Genomic DNA, 19,529 nt, shown 5'->3' on the forward strand with positions numbered 1-19,529 from the left:
CAAAAATAATTTTGCCTCCCAGCTCCTTCTTGGGAATTTAAGTGGCAGCTATTTAACAGTCTAAGGTAACAGTGAACACATGTTTAGCACAGAACGTAAAGACAATGGAGTTCAGCTCTTAATGGCCATTATTTGGCACAGATTGAGTTTACTCTCTCATCTGAAATACTGCTGCTGCCAGCATTGCATTAGAGAACTGGTTTAGTAAAACCAGAGGGAAAAGTGCCATCTCGTGAAGCATCCTGATCATTTACGCAGCAACTGGCTTGCTCGGTGGTTTCTTCCCCAAGCTTTAACGTGTGCAGTCCATGAGCACTGACCGTGTTACAGCTTGGTACAGACGCTGAGGACTGCCAAATAATTATAAACAGTGCAAGTCACTAATTTCTGAAGGGCTTCCAGCAAGTAATTATCGGTGCATACATTTTTCTAGTAATCAGCCCATTCTAGGATTGAGCTCGAGTGCTGCTTAAAAAGCTAGAGAAGACATAAACAACATTACATTTCAACTGCCTACTCCCCAGTCCTTGACTTACTGCATTTGCCCACCCAGATAACTTGCCTTAGAAACTGTATTATACCGAGGACATCTCTTCTACATACAAATTACGTTTGCAACATCCTAACAAAGTTGCGTGTCACTTAATTCCCCAAATTCTAAATTGGTTCCATGCAATATAAATAGCCAAAACTACGAGCAGCATATACCTGTTGTCTTTCATGTGGCTGACTATCCTGGCAGCAGATCTGTATTACTAACACAAGCAGGGAAAGACGCATTAGTGTTTCCCAGCAATGCTGTGGAGATTTTTGGACCCTAAACAATCCTGAAAGGCTTCCTCTTAAATCACCAGGTGTTTTCCATCTTCAGGGAAAGCCTGCTATTAGAGTTTCAGCTTTGGTCTACATGACAAATGAGACTTTCTGCTGTTCTTTGCTTGGCTCTAGCCCTGTCAACAAAAGACCAAGCCACTTCATTTCCAAATTAATATTTATATAAATGACTAAAAATTCAGACGGGAAGTAGGTGTGAGCAGATTTCTTGTACTTTTGCACATCAAGGTCAAAGATCTGAAACAGAAGTGACTTTAAAATGGGTTTAGTTCCCTTTCCCAGTCCCTGTTAGTAGCGAAAGTAACTGCAGAACTCATCTGGATTAGCAGTTTCTGCGTAGAAGCAGCTGCAAACTGAAGAGCACTACAGATACTCACCCCTTTTCTCTCAGCTGGTGAGCTGAATTAACGCATCTCTGTTAAATACAAGAGGGCATACAGGTAGCCATAAGGAGTACTGTCAGGCCTGTGGGATGATGGGCTTCCAGAGCAGATCTTACTAACTGAGCTGTGGGGGTTCTCTGCCTACCTTGTGTCAATGGCAATTTTGCTTATTGTGGCAGAACTGGCTGAATAGAAAGACCAGTTTCCCAGTTTTGTGTCCATTCAAGTGCATTTCCAAGCAGCTGGTTAAAAATATATCGAGGACTTCAGTGACTCCTAGCTCATAAGTTACATGGGCTTTTTAGATTACATAGAGCATAGCAAATAGCCAGAGGTGTCAAGGCTGATGTCATTTCTGTACTTTGCTAACTCCCCTCCACACGTGCCTTCTCTTCCAGTGTCCTTCTGTAATAGGAGATGAGGTCAGTCCCATGTGCTGTGTTAAAGCACACAGTGAAGTTGTTCTGTCCCCCCAGCCCTCTCTATAGGGAAAGAAACCTGCTTGCAGCTACTACATGGACAGAAACCACCATAGTTACCTAAAGCAGCACTGAAACAATAAGCACTGGTTGCACTGGTATATACATTTCAGAAAGGCCGACTGTATCCATGCCCAGCTCACATACACCCCCACCAGGGTTAGTTAGCACGCGTCTTTAAACTGAGTGAGATGTTTTGTTTAGAACAAGTTAAGGAAACAGTCCCTAAGGCTTTGACCAGTGTATGGAAAAAAATCCATGAGTCTTGTTTTAAACACTAGAGTATAACTGGTGTATTAAAGCACATGCTGAAGCTGTTCTGTCCTGTAACTGCAGTTGCCACATCATTCCTTTTGCAGCTGGTAACATCTTAATCCTTGTCTTATTTACTGATTAAGATTATAAAAATCAACCAACAATAGAGCATGCTTGGTTTTATCTCTAGCCCATTTCTTGAAGGCAGCTCTTAAAGACAGCAATTCTGAAGCAATTCTGTGACTGCTATTCTCAGTACTCCCAGCATGAAGGTTCACAGCCACAGACCAGTTACTGAAAAAGATCTGTTTTCTATTTGCATTAGTCATGTCCTGTGCTTTGAGGCTGTAACCAGACACAACCTTTATCCCAGGATATGCCATTTTATCCCAGGGCCGAGTACAAGCATACAGATGTCCATGACTTTTATCCTAGCATAAAGCCTAAAAAAGTTTCCCAAATAAGAAGGTAGTAACAGGTTTTCTTGAGTTATAGCAAAGTGTGTCTGTACAGTTTTCAAGGGATAGCTTCATTGAATCAATGGCATAAAAGCAGCATTGCTTTCAGGTTCTCACTAAAGGGTGATTAGAAGGGTAATAAATAATAATGTATGTACATACCGATCCCAGGATATTTTTGTTCCAAGATAAACACAGGCCCAACTTTTCCAGGAATACATGCAAGATCTGTTTCTAGCCTGAGTGTTTTCATCTTAAGGACAACTATTGTCTCGAATGGACAAGAACATTGATTACAACCAGAGGTCGCAGTGGGGGGGAAGACAAAAATAAGACAAAGAAGTCAAAACAGCATTGTTTGCATAGGACAAGTAGCTGACTATGACGGACTATCTAAAGCAAAGCATGAAACAGAAAAAAACTGGAAAAAAATCTAAAGGGACTTTATTAAGATTAAAAGCAGCAGCAACATTTTTAAAATGTCATTTCTTTTCTATGTGACCTTTAAAGATATTTTACAAAAAGGTGAAAAAGTACACAATTTGCGACCTCATCCATTTACTCTAAATATATTTAGTCTCCTCTTTGTATGGTTTTCACCTTACAGAAGGAAGAGAGAGGGAGAAACACTTACACTTAAGGGGGAAAATCTCAGAGTTCAGTGCTAGAACATTTGCTGCAGCTAAGACTATTTTACTTTTTATATACACAGAGATCAGATTTCTAGTTGATTATATCCCTTTAATAAGAAATAAATCTGCGCTCCACCCCACCCAAGGAAAAAAAAAAAAATCGAAACCCAGTTGACAGATCAAGTAAGAATCTGTCTCTCTGAACAGACAAACCTGCAGGTGGCAGTGCTGGCCAAATAAATATTTTGGTCAGAGAAATTAATTTATTCTACACTGAAAGAAATGCAAAACTCTAGCACTCTTGGTTCAGAGATGATACCTTTTATTAGACCATCTAAGAAATTGCAGAATTTATTCTACACTGGGTTCCTACAGCTGGTTAGAGACAAACATTTGACCTAAATGCCTTGCCGTTTTTCCGTTTCACTTTTCCTATTATTAAAAAGCCCCTAAACATTTTAATAAATAGTTTTATTGCTGACTATAATGATAATAGCTATTCTAGGCAGCTATAAAAGAAAAAAAAAGCTGTTATATAAAAACTTCATGGATATCTGTTAACTAATGGACTTCATGGATGACCTATGCCTATAGGAACACCGCTTGATGCCTTACATACACAAGCAGTTCAGGAGGAATCGAAAGGAAAATGACAGAATGGATGAACCAACTGGGATCTGACTCCCAAATCATTTCTCATTGGAGCCAGGCAGGGTTTTCCAGGGTGACTTCTAACTTCATCTGTTTTCTCTTTGGTTGTACTGTATGCTGCTGCCTTCCAGTGACAGAGAAGCCACGGTCTCAGCTAAGTTGTTGCAAAGCTACAGGCACAAGCTCTCCATAGGTCTGCTGCATCCCACGAGCCAGATCAGAAGCCAGAGGGACAGGAAATGTCAATATGGAGATGAACAAACATTTACTAGTCAAGTGAAATCACAAACGTTGTGTTGGGTAAATATTTGTTCTGTTTGCTTGGCATTTCATGCAAAATACATGCTTCCTTACATCCATTTTAAGGCTTCTTTATACAGCCTAAGTTCTAGGCACAATCCAGCCAAGATTTAAGTGAACCAGGGCTTCTCTGGGTACAAAATCCAGAAACCTGTTGAAACTTAGGAGATGCAACTGGTTGCTGTCTTCTGAAATGTGGAAGGTTAAGATCATGGCACATCTTTGATCAAATTCAGTTTGAAAGTTCGGTTTAAGGGGCATTCCTCGTCAGGCCTCCAGTTTTTTAATGAATCAGCTTTGATGCTTACAATTTCCAGAGTCAGCAGTCGCTTGAAGCCTCTCAGCAGAGTATAGCATTCATCCCTCTTCATGGGTAATACGTACTCTTGCACCGAATCGGAAAGCGGTTATAACAGCAGCTCTGCCATGCTTTGGTTCCCCTGGATGACCATGATCTCTCTAACATAGAATAAAATCAGCATTAAATGATAACCTTACGTTGCTGCCATGGAAAAAGAAACCCATTAGCATTTAGAAAGGTACAGTACGATATTCTCTGGTGTTTGGACAGGGTTTACAAAGGGTTTCTCAGGCTCCCATTTATCCTCTCTCTCAGAAGAGCAAAAAGACATCCAATGAACCACAAAGCAATCTGCTTAAAGCGCAACACAGAAAATCAGTGCAACCAAGACTGAACTCTGGACCAGCTGCCATACAATGGAAGATCCTAACCACACAAAGATGACTTGCAGAGCAATTGAAACAGCAAAGCAAAAAATGGTCACTCACTTCCACAGAGCATTGGGACTTCTGACCATCTTGTATTTTGAAAGCAAGTGGCACTGGGCAACATTCCAGAAATGCCCATGTAACCGTGGTGGCAGTGAGAGGTACGACTGCTCCCGGCAGGATAGTCGATCCGATTCGTGTACAATGGCGCAACAAACCGACGTGGCGATGGGCTAACACAGCTACCTAGCACTAAAGAAACACACACGACAAACAAAAACTTGAGAAAAATATAAGGTTTGATATCAAAGTTCAGGTCTGCCCTTTAGGTGCCAGAACCCTAACTTGATAATCTTGAATTTCAACATTGAAAGACTCACCTCTGTTCTTCAGGTTGTTTCTGGGGCCTAAGAAAGCAGGGTAGGATGACTTCCATGGGATGTGGAATGGCTTATGATAATACCTGGGTTTTATACTACTTCCAGCATACTTCTTAGACCCACGATGGGTAGATATAGAAAAAGAATGTCTAAAGGCGTTTGGATGCGCTTCCTCAGGCAGATTTTTGATAGCTTCATTTTCAGTTGTTCCTGAAATGAAATAGTGGCTGTAACCAAAAGTAGTCTAAAAAACACAAATTCGTTTCTTTTTGCATTGGGCAAACAGGAGCTATTACCAAGTCACCCTTTGTTTGCTAACTCTTGTTAGATCCTTCGAATGAATGTCTTTGCCCACAGAGCTGGGTGAGCAGCTTATGTAGAAGTCTAGCGGGACAAGCAAGCCCAATGCAGCAGCAGCAGCCCAGAGATTTATGTACGTTTTCAATTAGATTTCATCCATCGTTCACATTTTTGTGAAGGGAGGGAAGGAAGAAACTTGGTAAGCTTTAGCTGGAGTCTTCCTAGCATATGGAGCAGCATGAAACCGCATGTATGGTCAAAAATGGACAAAGGAAGCCTGGACAGCTTCTTGGATGAGAGAAAAGAGAAGAGGAGTGCTAGGTATGGATAAGAGGCATTTTTGTTCATATCTTTCATAGGATGCTTCTAAGAGAGTAGAAGAAACCATCTCTTCCTGAGCAGGCCAAAAAATAAGTACCCACCTGTTGCATATTTTACAGAAAGCTGCAAAGGTACACATTGTTATACTGTATGCTTTTTCCCACCTCGCTTAACCTTTTCATTATTTCAAATGACATACACTTTTACTGTTGATTAGACTTTAACCAAGGTTAAACCAAAATAGGTATTGTAACAGGGCACCTGATATGGTGCCTGTTACAGGGGGAAAAGGGACATGCCACCTGGAGTAAAGAAAAGTTGCCCACAGCTGGACCACATCAGGAAAAGCAGGACCATGTGAAGCACTGGGAACTCAGCTGATCCCAAGGAAGTCCTGCTCAGACTCTGGCAGGGCCCATGTGGGAGTAGGGCCAGGGCAGGTTTACTCCAGGCAGAGGAGCCAGAAGGTCAAAGGGACGTGGGGAGAGGAGACAGGTTGCCGCCAGGGCAGGGACCAGCTGGAGAGAATGGAGCTGCAGTGAAAGGCGAGACCGGACTGGCAAGCAGAGCAACTCCGAAGATGCAGGTACTTCTTGGGAATTGAGGAGAACTGGCGACATCCAGGAGTAACAGGTGAGTGATGGCCAGAGGGACCGCGGAGCTGGGGAAGGGCTTGACCTGCATGACAGAGGGCAGGAGAAGCCATAGCGAGGAGCAATGGGGAGGAAGATAAATTCCCTCCACCTCCATCCGTGTGAACCCAGGAAGGGAGACTCTGCAACAAACTGCAAGGCAGCAGGCCACTGCCTAAGCTGCGAGAAATCTCCTCGGGGTCCCAGCCTCTCTAACTAAGGGCCAGCCAGGAAGGGGTGGCTGCTGGCTGACTCTTGCTTAACTCATACAGAGGGCTGTGAAAGGAATGCCATCCCACTGGAAACAAATCAAGACAGCACAGAAAAAGGACAGGGGAGCACTCGTAACCATGGCAAGAGCCATCAGAAGAAGAGAGAGTGAAGGAGTGCCCGGCCCAACATCAAATCCGGGACATCACAGGTGTGGTCAGGACAGGGTCAAGGGGAGGTGGGAGCTCTGCAAAGAAAGCCTGGTCAGTACCCCAGGCATGTTAGGGAGAAGACCTCCCAAGCTCTGGGTTTTTCCTCAATATACCTATTTTTCCATCACGGCACGGCAAGCGAGTAAGGAAGAACACCGAGGCTAAGCTCCAGTTAGCAACCACGACATCCGCAGTACCCGTACAACGCTTACAGGCCTGATACATCTTCAAGAGGGAATTCACGATCTTTGTGTAAAGGAATCTTCCTATGACAACTCATTTTTGAGTGCCTATAAAAAGCGGAAGGCACGTCAAAATGTCTTGTATGCCATTCTTCTCTAATGCTTTCCACAGCAGAGACAGGTTCTCAGCATATGTGAAACTATCCGAGCTGTATTGGCTTCACTGGATCCAACTGTCTCCAGTCCAGGACGTGTCCATCAGTGAAGTCCTTCTCTGTTCTTGCGTCTCCTGTCTGTACCCTTCCAGAGCTTTCACAGGTCTGAACCCATTTACTTAAGCTCTCAACATCTTACAGACCCTGGCTAGGAGCAGTTAACCCCATCCTCAACTCTTCATCCAACATTCATCTCAGAACATGCTGCTCACAAAGCTATCGTGCTAGCAGAGGGAAGCTAGTGCAATGCTCGCTAGCGCTTGGGACTAAGAGGCAGATGGTCAAACAAGTTCTCCCCTGAAATTATGCTACAGTACTGCCACGTGAGCAAATACAAGTGGCTTTATTACAGAAATTAGATCCTGGGAACAACAAATAGTGCGATGTTGTAGAAACGAGATTCTGCAAACCAGAACTTCAAGGAATACAAGTTACCTGAATTTAGTTTTGCCTTTGACCCATTTCCAACAGGTGCACTTTTCACTAGACAAAGAGAATAAAGAGAACAAAGAGCTGCTAAAAGTATTCGTGCCTGATAGGAAAGGAAACTCCTGACTGAGCCAGATATTGGTGCCTATTAAGATTCGTTAGTGTCTTTTTTCTAAAATTTGCTATACAACTTACACTTCAACTGTCAGTTAGAATCAATTAGAATTTTTTTTATCTGGTACAGAACAAAAAGACCTGGTACAGTACTAAAAAGTAACATTAGTCACATCTACATGCAGGAGGGGTCCCACTCCAGACTCCGCTTGTTTTATCTTTAAATTTTACAAGGAGTGAAGCCAACTCCAATAAGACTGAAACCAGGGTTGCGGCTGTAAGTTGCTGGGGAGTTGTAAGTAAAGCGCTCTAAGCCCATGCTATCCTGGGTCCCTTGGGCAACAAAATGGATGGAAGAAGAAGTAATTATGAAAGGAAAGAAGGTCAGCATTAACATGAATAAAAGTGTCAGTTAACAGTGAAGTAAAAAAGGGTGAAGTAGTAAAACCTTCTCTGAGATACTCAGAAAAGACAACATGTTTTAGCTAACACTATTTTAGCACAATCTGGAACAAGATTAGCTCCTTCAGTTTTTGAAGGCTTCATTAGAAGTGCTGTGTCACCCCCCCCAATTATCAATGGACAGGCAGGTTTTAGCCCTGTGATCTATGAATCCTGAGATGTGTCATCACAGCAAAAACCTCCCTACGGCCAGGTAGAGGGAGGGAAAGCTTCTTGATCTGGGCACTCTGGGGACAATGGTCAGAGCTGCTGGAAACAGCCTAGCAGCCAGATACTTAAGTTAGAGCATATCTTACAGCTACAGCCTGACAGACAAACCTTCCACAGACTGTCAGAGGAACAAAGAGAAAGAGGCAAATAAACAGGGAAGAGAGATTTCTTATTGCATTCTGCATAATTTTAACATAAAACTAATGTCTTGCTTAGTCTGACATTGGCAAACTGGAAGTTTGCTCCACTCAACTTTGTCTCCCTTTAACGTGCAGTCGATAAATGACTGCCCAATATTCATACCTAGATTGGGTGGGGGGAGAAGAAAAAGGAGAGAGATGATCACGTTTCTTAACTAGTTTTTTTTGGTCACACATATACTTGTCTGAAAAAATTACACGGCATCTTTTGGCCCATACAAAGCCTAACCAGAACAATAGCCTGTTGTTGTTTCCCAGGCCCAGGCAACGCTATTCATGTGACTGCGGACTCCAGAAACTCGCGTGCAGCTCAATGAAAGTGCATCCCACTCCGTTATCCAAGGTGAACAAAGCCAATGGTTGCTTGACACAATTCTGAGTAACTAGTTACTGAGGAAGGGACAAATATTTGAGAACAGACACAAGTCAGCAAAGAACAGACACAAGTCGGCTTTCACTTGGGGCAGTGCTTTTGCAAGGGCAGCAAACTGTCAGGCAATCCAATGGCCCCTGAAAAGGCACCAAAACTGACCAAAAGCAGCTCCTGAAAACTGCCATTGTTTGGTCTGGACAAGGCCTGCTTTGCCTTCTAGCCACCCACTGAGACGTCCAACGTTGCTTTTGTTGACAATATTAGCAGCTCCATCTTCTTCTCGGCTTGGGATCCTTGGACCCGCCGAGTGTTTTTCCCCTGATGTACATGCTTGATGCAACAGGGGTGAGACATGGTGCTACTTCCCCACAGTGGACCAAGGGAATTATTTGGAAAATGGCTTTTTTTGATGGGACTCGAAGGACAGCAGCCAAAACACACTCCTTACAGTGGGGCGGGGGGAGGCGTGGTGCGGCACAATGTATAATGGGAAAGAGATGGATTCCAAAGATAAAGAAATCATTTTACTTTGAATCAAAAAACTAGAATATTAATTGGGCAGCTCAGGATCCTTAAGGAAGGCCTATGCCCTGATTAAAACCATGCACACAATGCGAGAGCCAAGTTACAAACAGATGGAATATGTGGTTCATAGAAGAGTTTTTGTAGCTTTAATTTTCTATTTTTAAAAAAAGCTGCCAGTAAATGTGAGTAGATCTTCAAGCAATACTCCTTCCCTGCAGAAATCCCAGGAAGGAGTACACTCATTTTTTCATGATGGATTTGTCTAGGTTTACTTTACAAGAGGACAAAAAAATAAGCCAAGCCAGATGACATCATGATGTATAAAAGTTTTAAAATATTTGTGCCAATTGTGGTTTCAGATAACACGGCATCTGCAACTGAACTGCACTCGAGGATGACACTGCAAGCTTTAAAGCATCCCATAAAGATTTCCACAAGAACAGGTTCCTCCCACTGAAGGCCAGGGGAATAGGGGCTGTGACCACACCTTCCTATAGCTGTACCCCAGCTGCAGCTGAACTGGGCGTCATACTTGTAACAAGGAAGGCTACAAGATGCGATTAAATAGTGACTTGGGACTATCCCAAACTATGGTGGATGCAAAATGAAAGAAGCCCGAGTTCACACCTCACTCTGGATTCATGCCACAGGCCAATCCTACTCGACGCAGCTACAAATGGATCATTTACATTTAGAGCAGACAAATGAAATACTATTCATACAAAATCATTCTGTTTTGTGCTGCTGCTATAGAAACTGTTATGCTGTATAAATCATGGGACATTCAGGCTTGGGCAGGTCTTTATTACATCACTACATCCTTATTACCCATCCATTCCCACAGCTGGGCTTTCTTCCTTCCCACCCCAATTTAACATCCAGATGAGACGGTGGAATCATACATTATACTCTGCTAACCTTGGCTTAAAGAGTCTGCTTCCAAGCAAGGACCCAACCTATTCCTGTTGATTCCAGGGTGCTATATTTCTGAAGTCAGGCCAGGCCTTATTATCCAGAGACTGCCAGCAGTTTGTAGACCAGAACTCTGCTATTTAAAGCCAAAGTCCAACACTTACCCATCCTTGCAGAAGAGGTTTACTTTTGCACCGAACAAATAATCTGTTTTAACAACAGCTCTGCCATTGGGTAGTTCCCTTGGAGGACCACATGATTTCCCTTGCAGAGAATAAGGGTAACGTAGCAGGGTAAGGGTAAGATACCTGCTACTGGGAAAGCCGGAGTAGTGGACACACACCTGTTTGGTCAGCTGAATGGAAGCGGGCAGGGCCTGGCTCAGACATAAATCACAGGCCAAAGCCCAGGGAGTGGGCAGCCTGCGGCCAAGGAGGAAGCAGCTCGGCCCTGAATGTGTGAAAGGGAAAAGGCCTGGATGTGCAAGCAGCTAGTGACACAGGTGAGAGATGGATCACCTGCGGTGTGGTTTGGAGGACATTTTAGCCACGAGGCATAGATTTGTGTTATAACTGATTGGCTTGTGTTTTAGTTGTTGTTACACTGGAGGACCGGGTGAGGCTATAAGAGGATGGAAGAAGCCTCATAGGGGAACCACAACAGTGTGGGAGCCCCAGCCCCAGAGAGTGGGCAGTGCAAGAAGCCCCAGAGAGAGAGGGGCAGCGACCGTTTGAGCACTGTGAGGTGCAGTGTGAGGCCCCGAGAGAGAGCGGGCAGTGCCCGTGAAGCCAAAAAGGGCGCAGCAGAGGGAGTGCGCCTCCCAGACTGCCAGAAAAGACAGGGCAGGAGGGCACTGACCCAGAGTATCCGTAAGGGCGCGGCAGAGGGGGAGGTGTCATCCCTGAGAGCCAAGGCAAAGGCACAGTATTGGGAGAGGGCTGACCCTGAGTACCCCAGAAGGCAGAACAAGGTCGTGGAGAACCTGAGTGTCAGTGAGGCTCAGGGTGAGCAAGAAGCCCCAGTGAGAGGGCAGCGAGAGGCCGCAGAGAGAGAGAGAGGGGCAGCAACCGTTTGAATGCCGTGAGGTGGGACTCCAGAGAGCCCAAGTAAGATGAGACTGTGAAAGGACAGAGCGTCAACAGGACGCGGAGCAAGGCAGGGCCGTAGAGCACTCGAGTGCCAGGGAGACCGAGGTGGGTCAGGCGCATAGCAGGAAACCGTAGCCGAGGGAACGAAGGGCAGCCTCCCTACAATAAATACCTAACACCAAAGACGTGGCAGGCGAGATTCCGAGGGCTGCTTAGAGAACGCTTGGCATGGTACGGAGGGCACCCAACGGGAGAGCACAGCGACCCTAGGGTCCCATCCTGCTACAGGTAATATTAGCATTAATGCGTGTTAGAAATAAGCAGATCAAGGGTCTTTGAGTCCAGTGCTTTGTCTCCGACACAGTACTTGTAGCTCAGAAACATGCAGCAGCTATTTCAACTAAACTGTTACATCTGTCTGCCCCTGTGTTTAAGGGAGCTAAAATACTGCAACTTTCAAACTGACATTGGTTTAGACTTACAGCAGTTAGCTCCACTTATCCCAGGATAGGAGCAGTCAGAGAGGCCCAAAAATGTTGGAACACATAATGCCAGCGTAACTGTAAAATCATTCACAACCTCAGTTTTCCATTATATTCTGAGTCAATAACTATGTGAAGGCTGATGTTACATAAGGGCAGTGCATAGTAAATTGCAGCATCTTACCCTGGGGATGGTGTGCTTATTAAATCCAGAAAATTCAAAAACACATATCGATATATGAAAATACAGTGACGGCCACTTCTCTCTGCGCTATAAAAGCATAACTTGTCCGTCCCATTGTCTTGCCGTCTGGTGACATACCGACAACCCCGACCTCCAAACTTTAAGCAACAGGCGATTCTTTTTTTACCTGTGGAATTAACAGCCGTGTCTGCTCGTCCTGGGGGGTCGCTCTTGGGAGTAGTCGGTGGTGTTGCCATGACTGCTTGAGAGAGAGAAAAAGCAGCCATGAACACGGCAGTACATCACTCCCCAGGCTATATCCCACACCTGTTAGGTCACAGGTTCTCTCTTTTTTTTTTTAGCATGGGAAAAGACCATCGGGTAACCTACTCTACCGTACCCTTGGCTCTTTGGTATGGGTTATTCAGGGAGATTCCAGGCATTGAGCACACATACCATGCAAGATCAAACTCTCCCTTGCAGCGATAGCCCATAAATATGGCACTGCTGGAGATGGACACATGCTGCTCTTACCAGGAAAGGGGAAGGAGGGAGAATCCCATTTGGAAAGTCACTGACCAAGGGCTCTGCTGAAGCTGGAGGGCTCCACTAGGAGCAGCAAGAGGTGAAAAGGGGAACAACACTGCGGGCAGCTGTTCTAACCACCTCCAGCACTGGAGAGGTGAACAAAGGAAGTGGTAAGACATGTCTCTTAACAAACTGTGCTTCAACACAGCCTGAAGTGCCCTGGTTCACCGCGTGGTAGCAAGTATTGACATCATCCGAGACCCACGTGGATAGGAAAAGCAGACCAGCCTTTGCTTCTCTTCCACTACGACTAACAGCCCTAGCAGCTGTTAACAGGAAGAAGAGCTTGAAGAAATCCAGGAGGTGTGCTGAACAAAATTAATATCCTAGGCAAAAATCTTGCTGAGGATCTAAGGATTACTTTGTCATGATGAAATACAGTTTTTGGGGGGAGAGGGCCTGTCACGAGGACCTATCTTTCAGTAAAATCTGGCTGATATAATGGCCACCAAACATGCACGCTGCATTGGAAGAGAGCAAGAGTTGGTCAAGAGGTGTCCGGATAAGGAGGGGGAACTCCCTGTGATGAAAAGCTTCCCCAGGTGGGTAGTCAGAGGGATGAAACATTACAAGGTCTCGTCATGCCTGGCCCCTCTCCAAAACCTCTACAAAATCCTCCTCCTTTGGACACTGTCAAGAGAAGCTCTTCAGCAGAGTTATTCTGCTGCACATCTCCGGTCTTCCCAAGAGCAGAGGATATCCTTACGTTGGCAAGTTGGAAGATCAGTCCATGCAACTTGATCTCCTTTCAACTGACATCTGATGAGCCGCTGCCCAGTTAACTGGTACCTAAAGAAACAAGGGGGGAAAGGGCTCCTACAAAAGTTCTTACAGTTGGCCCTTAATAGCAAAGCTATCACTTGCTGGCAGAAAGACACTCTCTCGTGAGCAAGGTCTTTCCCACGTACACAAAGGCAATCTGTCTGGACAGCAAGAGCAAGAGAAGGCAGATACGCAGGAGCTCTCACTTTGCTGCCAGTCTTTCAAAATCCTCACACCTTAACCTTTGTAGACTCGAGGCACCCCTTGGAAAAGACATAGAGCGGTTCTTCTGTGCAAAGCACTCACAAAGATTATAACGGGTCAAAAAGGTTTTAAGACTACGCATTCCCGTTGGAAAGCGCTGGGTTTATTTTGTGAATCACGTGGCACACATAACAGTGCTAACGCTGTGTGGCACCCCGCGACACCCCGGTGGAGAATCACAAGCCACTCGGGGTATGCTACGCTGATAAAACCATACACGTTCATTTAAGCCATGGCACCCACGCTTGCATTATGGCTTCCGAGCCAGGAGCTCAGTCAGTTATTCTGAAGATCGGAAACTACACCCGGAAAGAAAGTACAAGCAAATCTGCTTGCACGCTACATAGGTTTTTCCAACAGCAGTCTGCATGCATCAGGCAAAACCCACGATGCCACAGCCATCCCTTTTGCTCTCTAAATTAGTCTGGGGGATCTTTAGTTTGGCCCACTGCTTTTTAGACATGTTTACTCTTCAAGCAGGTAGACCAGACCTTGCCAACAGGCTTCCAGCATCTGCTCTGAGTAGAGTTTTTTCCTTTAAATAGAAGACCAGGTTCCTCGTTCTCCCTGTTCCAGTGCTGACCAGCAGCTCTACCCAGCGACGGCCCCACGACTCACACGGCGCAGCTTGGCTCACCCTGCGTCACAAGTGATTTCCACGCTGTCACCATAGAGAAAGCCTGTTACAACTGCAGCTCTGCCGTGTTCTGGTCCTTTTGGAGCACCGCAAGATTTCCCTAGGAGAGACCGAGCTTAGCATCAGCATGTTAAAAGGAAGGAAAACTCCCTCGCACCCCTACAAGAGAACACGACAACCTCAGACCACCTAAGTTCGAGTATTACACCTCTCTTTTCATCCTCCTTAACCGTAGACACCCGTGTCCATTTCTAATTGCCCGACTCCCCTTTGCAACCTTGACATTCTCCTGCAATGTTATCTCGGATCCTGGGAAAAGCAGCAGGTACTTTTCCCCAGAACGAGCACTCAGAAGTGTATCATCTCCATAGGCAAGACAAGAAAGAGCGCCAAGGTGCACTTGCACCTAAAGACAGCACCAGAAATCATTTGTAGCAACTTGTAATGGACAATTTAACCCATTTTTTCAAGGAGGGAAACTGAAAACTGGTTTCATTTCCCTAGGTCCTGTAACCCTGCGTTAGAAGAGACCTTTGCACCAACTGGAAGATGCAGCATATTGACACCGTAAGAAAACCGTAGGAGTAGTCTCATTCTCCCACCGGCTGCGCTGAGATCATGCTAAGCATTTTAAAACCCGACCTAATAGTTACTGCATTGCTTGTGATTTCTGTTCCAAGTATAGAAGAAGCACTGGAAATACCACCCACACTGAACCACTGATGCACAGCAGCGACCACTGCCCAACCGTGAGGGAGTCCGCTGTTCACTCCCTCATTTCAGCTCAGAAGGAATTTGAAATCAACGGACTAAAAGATGTTTCAACCTGAAAGTCACAGAAGTTAATGCTGACAGATCGGCCGCAGCCACCTCCCCAACACTCTCCTGTCTGCTCCAGGTTGGTTACTGCATCCATAGGAAGAAGCAGGAAAGACACCACTCACTTTTACACAACTCGGGGATATCTGACCAGGCTAGGTTTTCAAGACAAGTGCTGGTTGGGTGTGTTTCACTGACATTCTCGTACGCGGAGCGACAGACGTAACGCACGGTGCTCCCAACAGGGTAGAAACTCTTTGTCGCGTCCTCGTGTGACAGCTGAGCAAACCTGGACCTCACTGGGTCACTGCAGCTTCCTAGGAACAAAGATGACAGGCAGAGAAATAGCAACAGAGCCAGGGATTAAACACAAGCTCCATTTTTTAGCCTTCTACCATGGACCTGAAGTGACAGAGGGACCGCCGAAGTCACCTCGTTCCACCTCCTGGTGACTAGATGAACCATCCTTTGCCATCCAGAATCCGCACCGACCTCACACCCCGACCTGCCACAGGGACAGCAGGGGCACCGCAGCAGCCCACGTCCTGCCTTGCGTGACCCACAACTACATCATACCGAAAACGGGGCTGATGAAGAACCACGCCGCTAGCTGCAAGGGTTCAGGGACAAGTCTGGTAAGAAGAGATGGCGGGATCATCAGGGAATGTCACACCACGGTCCATCAGGCAATGGCACTGTGGCAGGCCAGTTGGGGGTGCTCCTTGCATGAGCCATGCACCTCACTGCGCCAGACCTTCCAGGCTCCGAGTGCCCCCCTGGGGGCGCCTCACATCTGGATGACCCGCTTCCTGGAGCACACCCACTAGCCTGGGCTTCCTCTGCCACCAGCCAGGGCTGGGCTTGATTCTGGCTTTGTGCCCCCTGGGAAACACAGGCCTAGTAGCCCTTGAGGGTGCTTGATTCACTTCAAGCACTTGGGATGCTTCCTGCAGTCAGAAGGACAAGTAGTGGTTTCCCTTAGTCAGCTGAACCAAGGGGACCCTGAGGCATAATCTAGACCCACTCCCAATAAGTCTCCCACGCTAGGTACAAAGGAGAACTTCAGTGGTTGCAAGGGGTAGGGTTGGAATAGGGTACAGGGTAGAGCAGTATCAAGGAAATCCCATAGAGCAAATTGGCATGGCTGGGTATCCTGTGATCACGCATCTGAGTTACTGCCAGCTACATATCTGGTTAGATCTCGGGCCGCTCACTCACAAGTATCGTCCAGAGGCAGGTGGAGAGTCCCTCTGGAGGCAGGCTGCTGCTTGATGGTGAGTTTTGAGAGAGAGAGCAAGTTTCAGATGGTCCAGCTCTTCTCTCTCTCTCTGAGTCTTCCTCATGGCTGCTGCCCCCTCCTCCTGTGCAGTCCTTAACTTACATAGATAGCCCTGTGTCCTCCTTCACCTGGTCCAATGGAGGCCAGCACCTGCTGGCTGTCAGCCAACCAGCTGGAAATGCATCCCTGGTTGCTGGGCAGACTGGCAGGTCCCAGCTCTGCAGGGAGCCCAAGCCCCTCACCCAGGGATGTGATGCCCGTCATGTGGGCAGAGGGGGCAGGTGCCCCCCTCCCTCAGGGGTGTGTCCAGCTCGGGTTCCCTAACCATGTTGTCACCGAGCGGAGTTTTTGGGGAGAAACTCCCCAGGCGCCCCGGCTCCTGCCGCGCGGGGGGCTGCAGGAAGGGGCGGCTTTTCTTCTCGAGGCGAGACGGCGAGACAGCGGGCCCGGGCAGGGCAGGGCAGAGCAGCGGGGCGGGGGCGCGGGCGGGCGCTACTCACGGGCGCAGAAGGGCTCCAGCGCGGACCAGGCGGAGCCGCGCAGGCAGCGCCGCGTCTGCAGCATCCCCGGCACCTTGCGCAGCCCGGCCTCGCACTCGTAGGTCACGTCGGCGCCCTCGGGGTAGCTGGCGGCGGCGGGGCCGGCGGGCCGGGCGCCGCGCAGCGGGGGCGGGGGCCCGCACGCACCTGCGGCGGGAGCAGAGCCGGTTGCAGCGGCGCGGCCCCGGCCCCGGCCCCACCCCCGCCCCCGGCCCCGGCCCCGGCCCCGGCCCCCGGCCCCGCTCACTCACCGCCCGCGCCGGGCAGCAGCAGCGGCAGCAGCAGCAGCGCCAGCGCCCGGAGCCGGAGCCGGAGCCGGAGCCGGAGCCGGCCGCACATGGCGGCACGGCACGGCACGGCGCGGCGCGGAGCCGGCGTCGCAGGCAGGTCCCGCCCGGCCGCGCTGCGGGGCCCTTTGCGGCGGGAGCGCGGCGCCGCCGAGTGCTTCGCTCCCGGCGCCAGAGCCGGGCGGGCGGGGGCTCGGGTTTCCCTCGCTGCTTCTTGGGAGAAACTGGCGCGGTTTTGGGAACTTCTTCTGGCTCGTGCGGAGCGAGGCCAGCCCTTGGGCCGCGGCGGCGGCTCGGCCCCGCCTGGGGGCGGCCCCGGCTTTTTGCTCCTGCACCGGGCGACTGGTTTTTTCTTTTTCAGCAGCTGAGGCCAGAGGTTGTCCCCGCGGGGCCTCGATGCTTCTGCCGGGACTGAGACACCCCACGCTGTCGGGGGGGCCGTTCTGCTCCGGCCTGGGGCTCAGGGAGGACTTGTGTCCCTACCCGGGGCGTGCCCTGGTCCTTGCCTGGCTCCTGGCAGGGGAAGCAGCGTGACCACGGAGGCGAGCTCCCCATGGTAACTGTCTCTGGTATGTCCTCCATCGGAGGTCTATATTGGGTGGTGGAACCGGAGCGTGCTCCGTCCACTCCATGCATTGACCTGGTATGGCAGTGCTTCCAGGACCGGTGCAAAAAAACAGAAAAAAAAAAAAAAAAAAAAAGCTTCCTCGCTGCTCAGGCTGGAAGGGCATGTACGAGCTCATTGCGACCCCGAGGTGGTGCCCACCATTGCAGCGGCAGTGCAGTGCCTGCCCCTGCGTTCACCAAGGATGGCTGGGGCATCATTCGTTGTAGCTGCAGGGGAGGTGTGAAGTGGCAGCCCGAGGCCTTGCCCAAGCGAGCGACTCCAGGGGCAGGTCGGTAGTGCAGCGATACCCAAGCCGGAGGGCAGACAAGCGAGTTCGGGTTAAGACTGTACGCGCTGCTCCATGCTGAGCGCGCAGCTGCCACTCCTTTCTTTTGGAAACCTGCCCTGTTGGTACTGAGGCTCTGGGTTTAATTAGACAGGAGGCCAAGTGGAGAGATGCCACCTAGACTAGCTGAGGCAGAGATGCAGAAGATATTGTGCGCAAGAGCTCGCTTTAATCAGAGGTTAGGCTGTGGATTTAATTAGGGATGTTCATAAATACCATCCTTAAACCATTTTACAAAAGCCCACACACCTGCATGCAATATGTGGTGTTTGTCAGGGAGAACTGTTACTCCTGCCTTTGCTCACTGACCTTTCACTGTTGACAGTGGTAAAAGCAGGATCTTTAAAGGGAAGGTATCTTAGTAAACAAACTAAACCGGGCTGGCGACGAGAAACTCCTGCGGCTCCTCTTTTCATTTGAAATGGTGCAGACGATCAGTACCTAGAGCAACTGGCACAGGCACATGGTGCTCAGCATGAGGAGCAGCAAGCAGAGACTTGGATTAATGGCTTGTGAGTGAGCAGCATCTAGTGGCACTCGTCTGCAAAGAAACCGTACGTTTCCCATGCTGCGTGGTGATCTCCACCTGGAGTTAGCAGTCTTGCATATCTTCCAAAGCAGCAAACCACCGGTCAAGTTCAATTCTGAGCCTCCCTGTAACCGCAGTCTGCCCTTGGGAAAGGGCACGGACGCGTGTTGCTGCAGCCGGCGCTTCCTTTTTCAGCTCTTGGGAAAGACACACGCCCTCCTCATCATCCCAGGAGGGGGTGCATAGGCACATTTCACACATCCCGCTGCAGTTTCTGGCATGAACTCATGGAGATTTCAAATGCCTCCATCCCCACTTGCACCGTCTGGAGAATAAACCCTATTCCCCAGCAGAATTCAGTAGGCCTTAAGTGATCCAGCAACCTGCTAGTTGCATGCGGGGAACATTTCTGGGTCTACTTCTGGGATCGTTTGTTATTTAATGGCTGCTATTTTCTTCTGGTCCGCTCCTCCTGCTTTCTGTAGCCCAGGGTTTTTTCTGGAAAGAAAGTCAGCACTGCTATTTTTCTGAAGGAGGGAAAATGACTTCAGTACTTCATGTCTGTTTGTGCATCAAGGAAGCCAGCTGGCTCAGAAAATAATAGAAGGATTTCATACTCAGTATTTCTGAACAAATGGAATAGGAAACATTAGCTCATTAGCTAGCAGTGCTCAGATAGCAGCAGGACAGCGGACAGGAGATATACACAGCTGTAGTTAG

General features: G+C 48.2%; 1 protein-coding gene across 1 annotated transcript; it reads right to left on the bottom strand.

The window, feature by feature from the left end:
• Positions 1–2,741: 2,741 nt before the first annotated feature.
• LOC149853686 (uncharacterized) lies at positions 2,742–17,590 on the bottom strand. Its single transcript, XM_090026654.1, has 9 exons — positions 17,292–17,590; positions 17,002–17,187; positions 15,348–15,539; positions 14,404–14,503; positions 13,447–13,529; positions 12,340–12,411; positions 5,102–5,311; positions 4,782–4,973; positions 2,742–4,451 (listed from the first exon to the last, which is right to left on the bottom strand). The coding sequence occupies exons 1-9, from the start codon at positions 17,377–17,379 to the stop codon at positions 4,360–4,362; spliced, it is 1,215 nt and encodes a 404-aa protein (XP_089882780.1). The 5' UTR covers positions 17,380–17,590; the 3' UTR covers positions 2,742–4,359.
• Positions 17,591–19,529: the final 1,939 nt, after the last annotated feature.

Source organism: Crocodylus siamensis, chromosome 13 (genome assembly GCF_052110815.1).
Source record: "Crocodylus siamensis isolate JL-2025a chromosome 13, ASM5211081v1, whole genome shotgun sequence".
Taxonomy (NCBI): domain Eukaryota; kingdom Metazoa; phylum Chordata; order Crocodylia; family Crocodylidae; genus Crocodylus; species Crocodylus siamensis.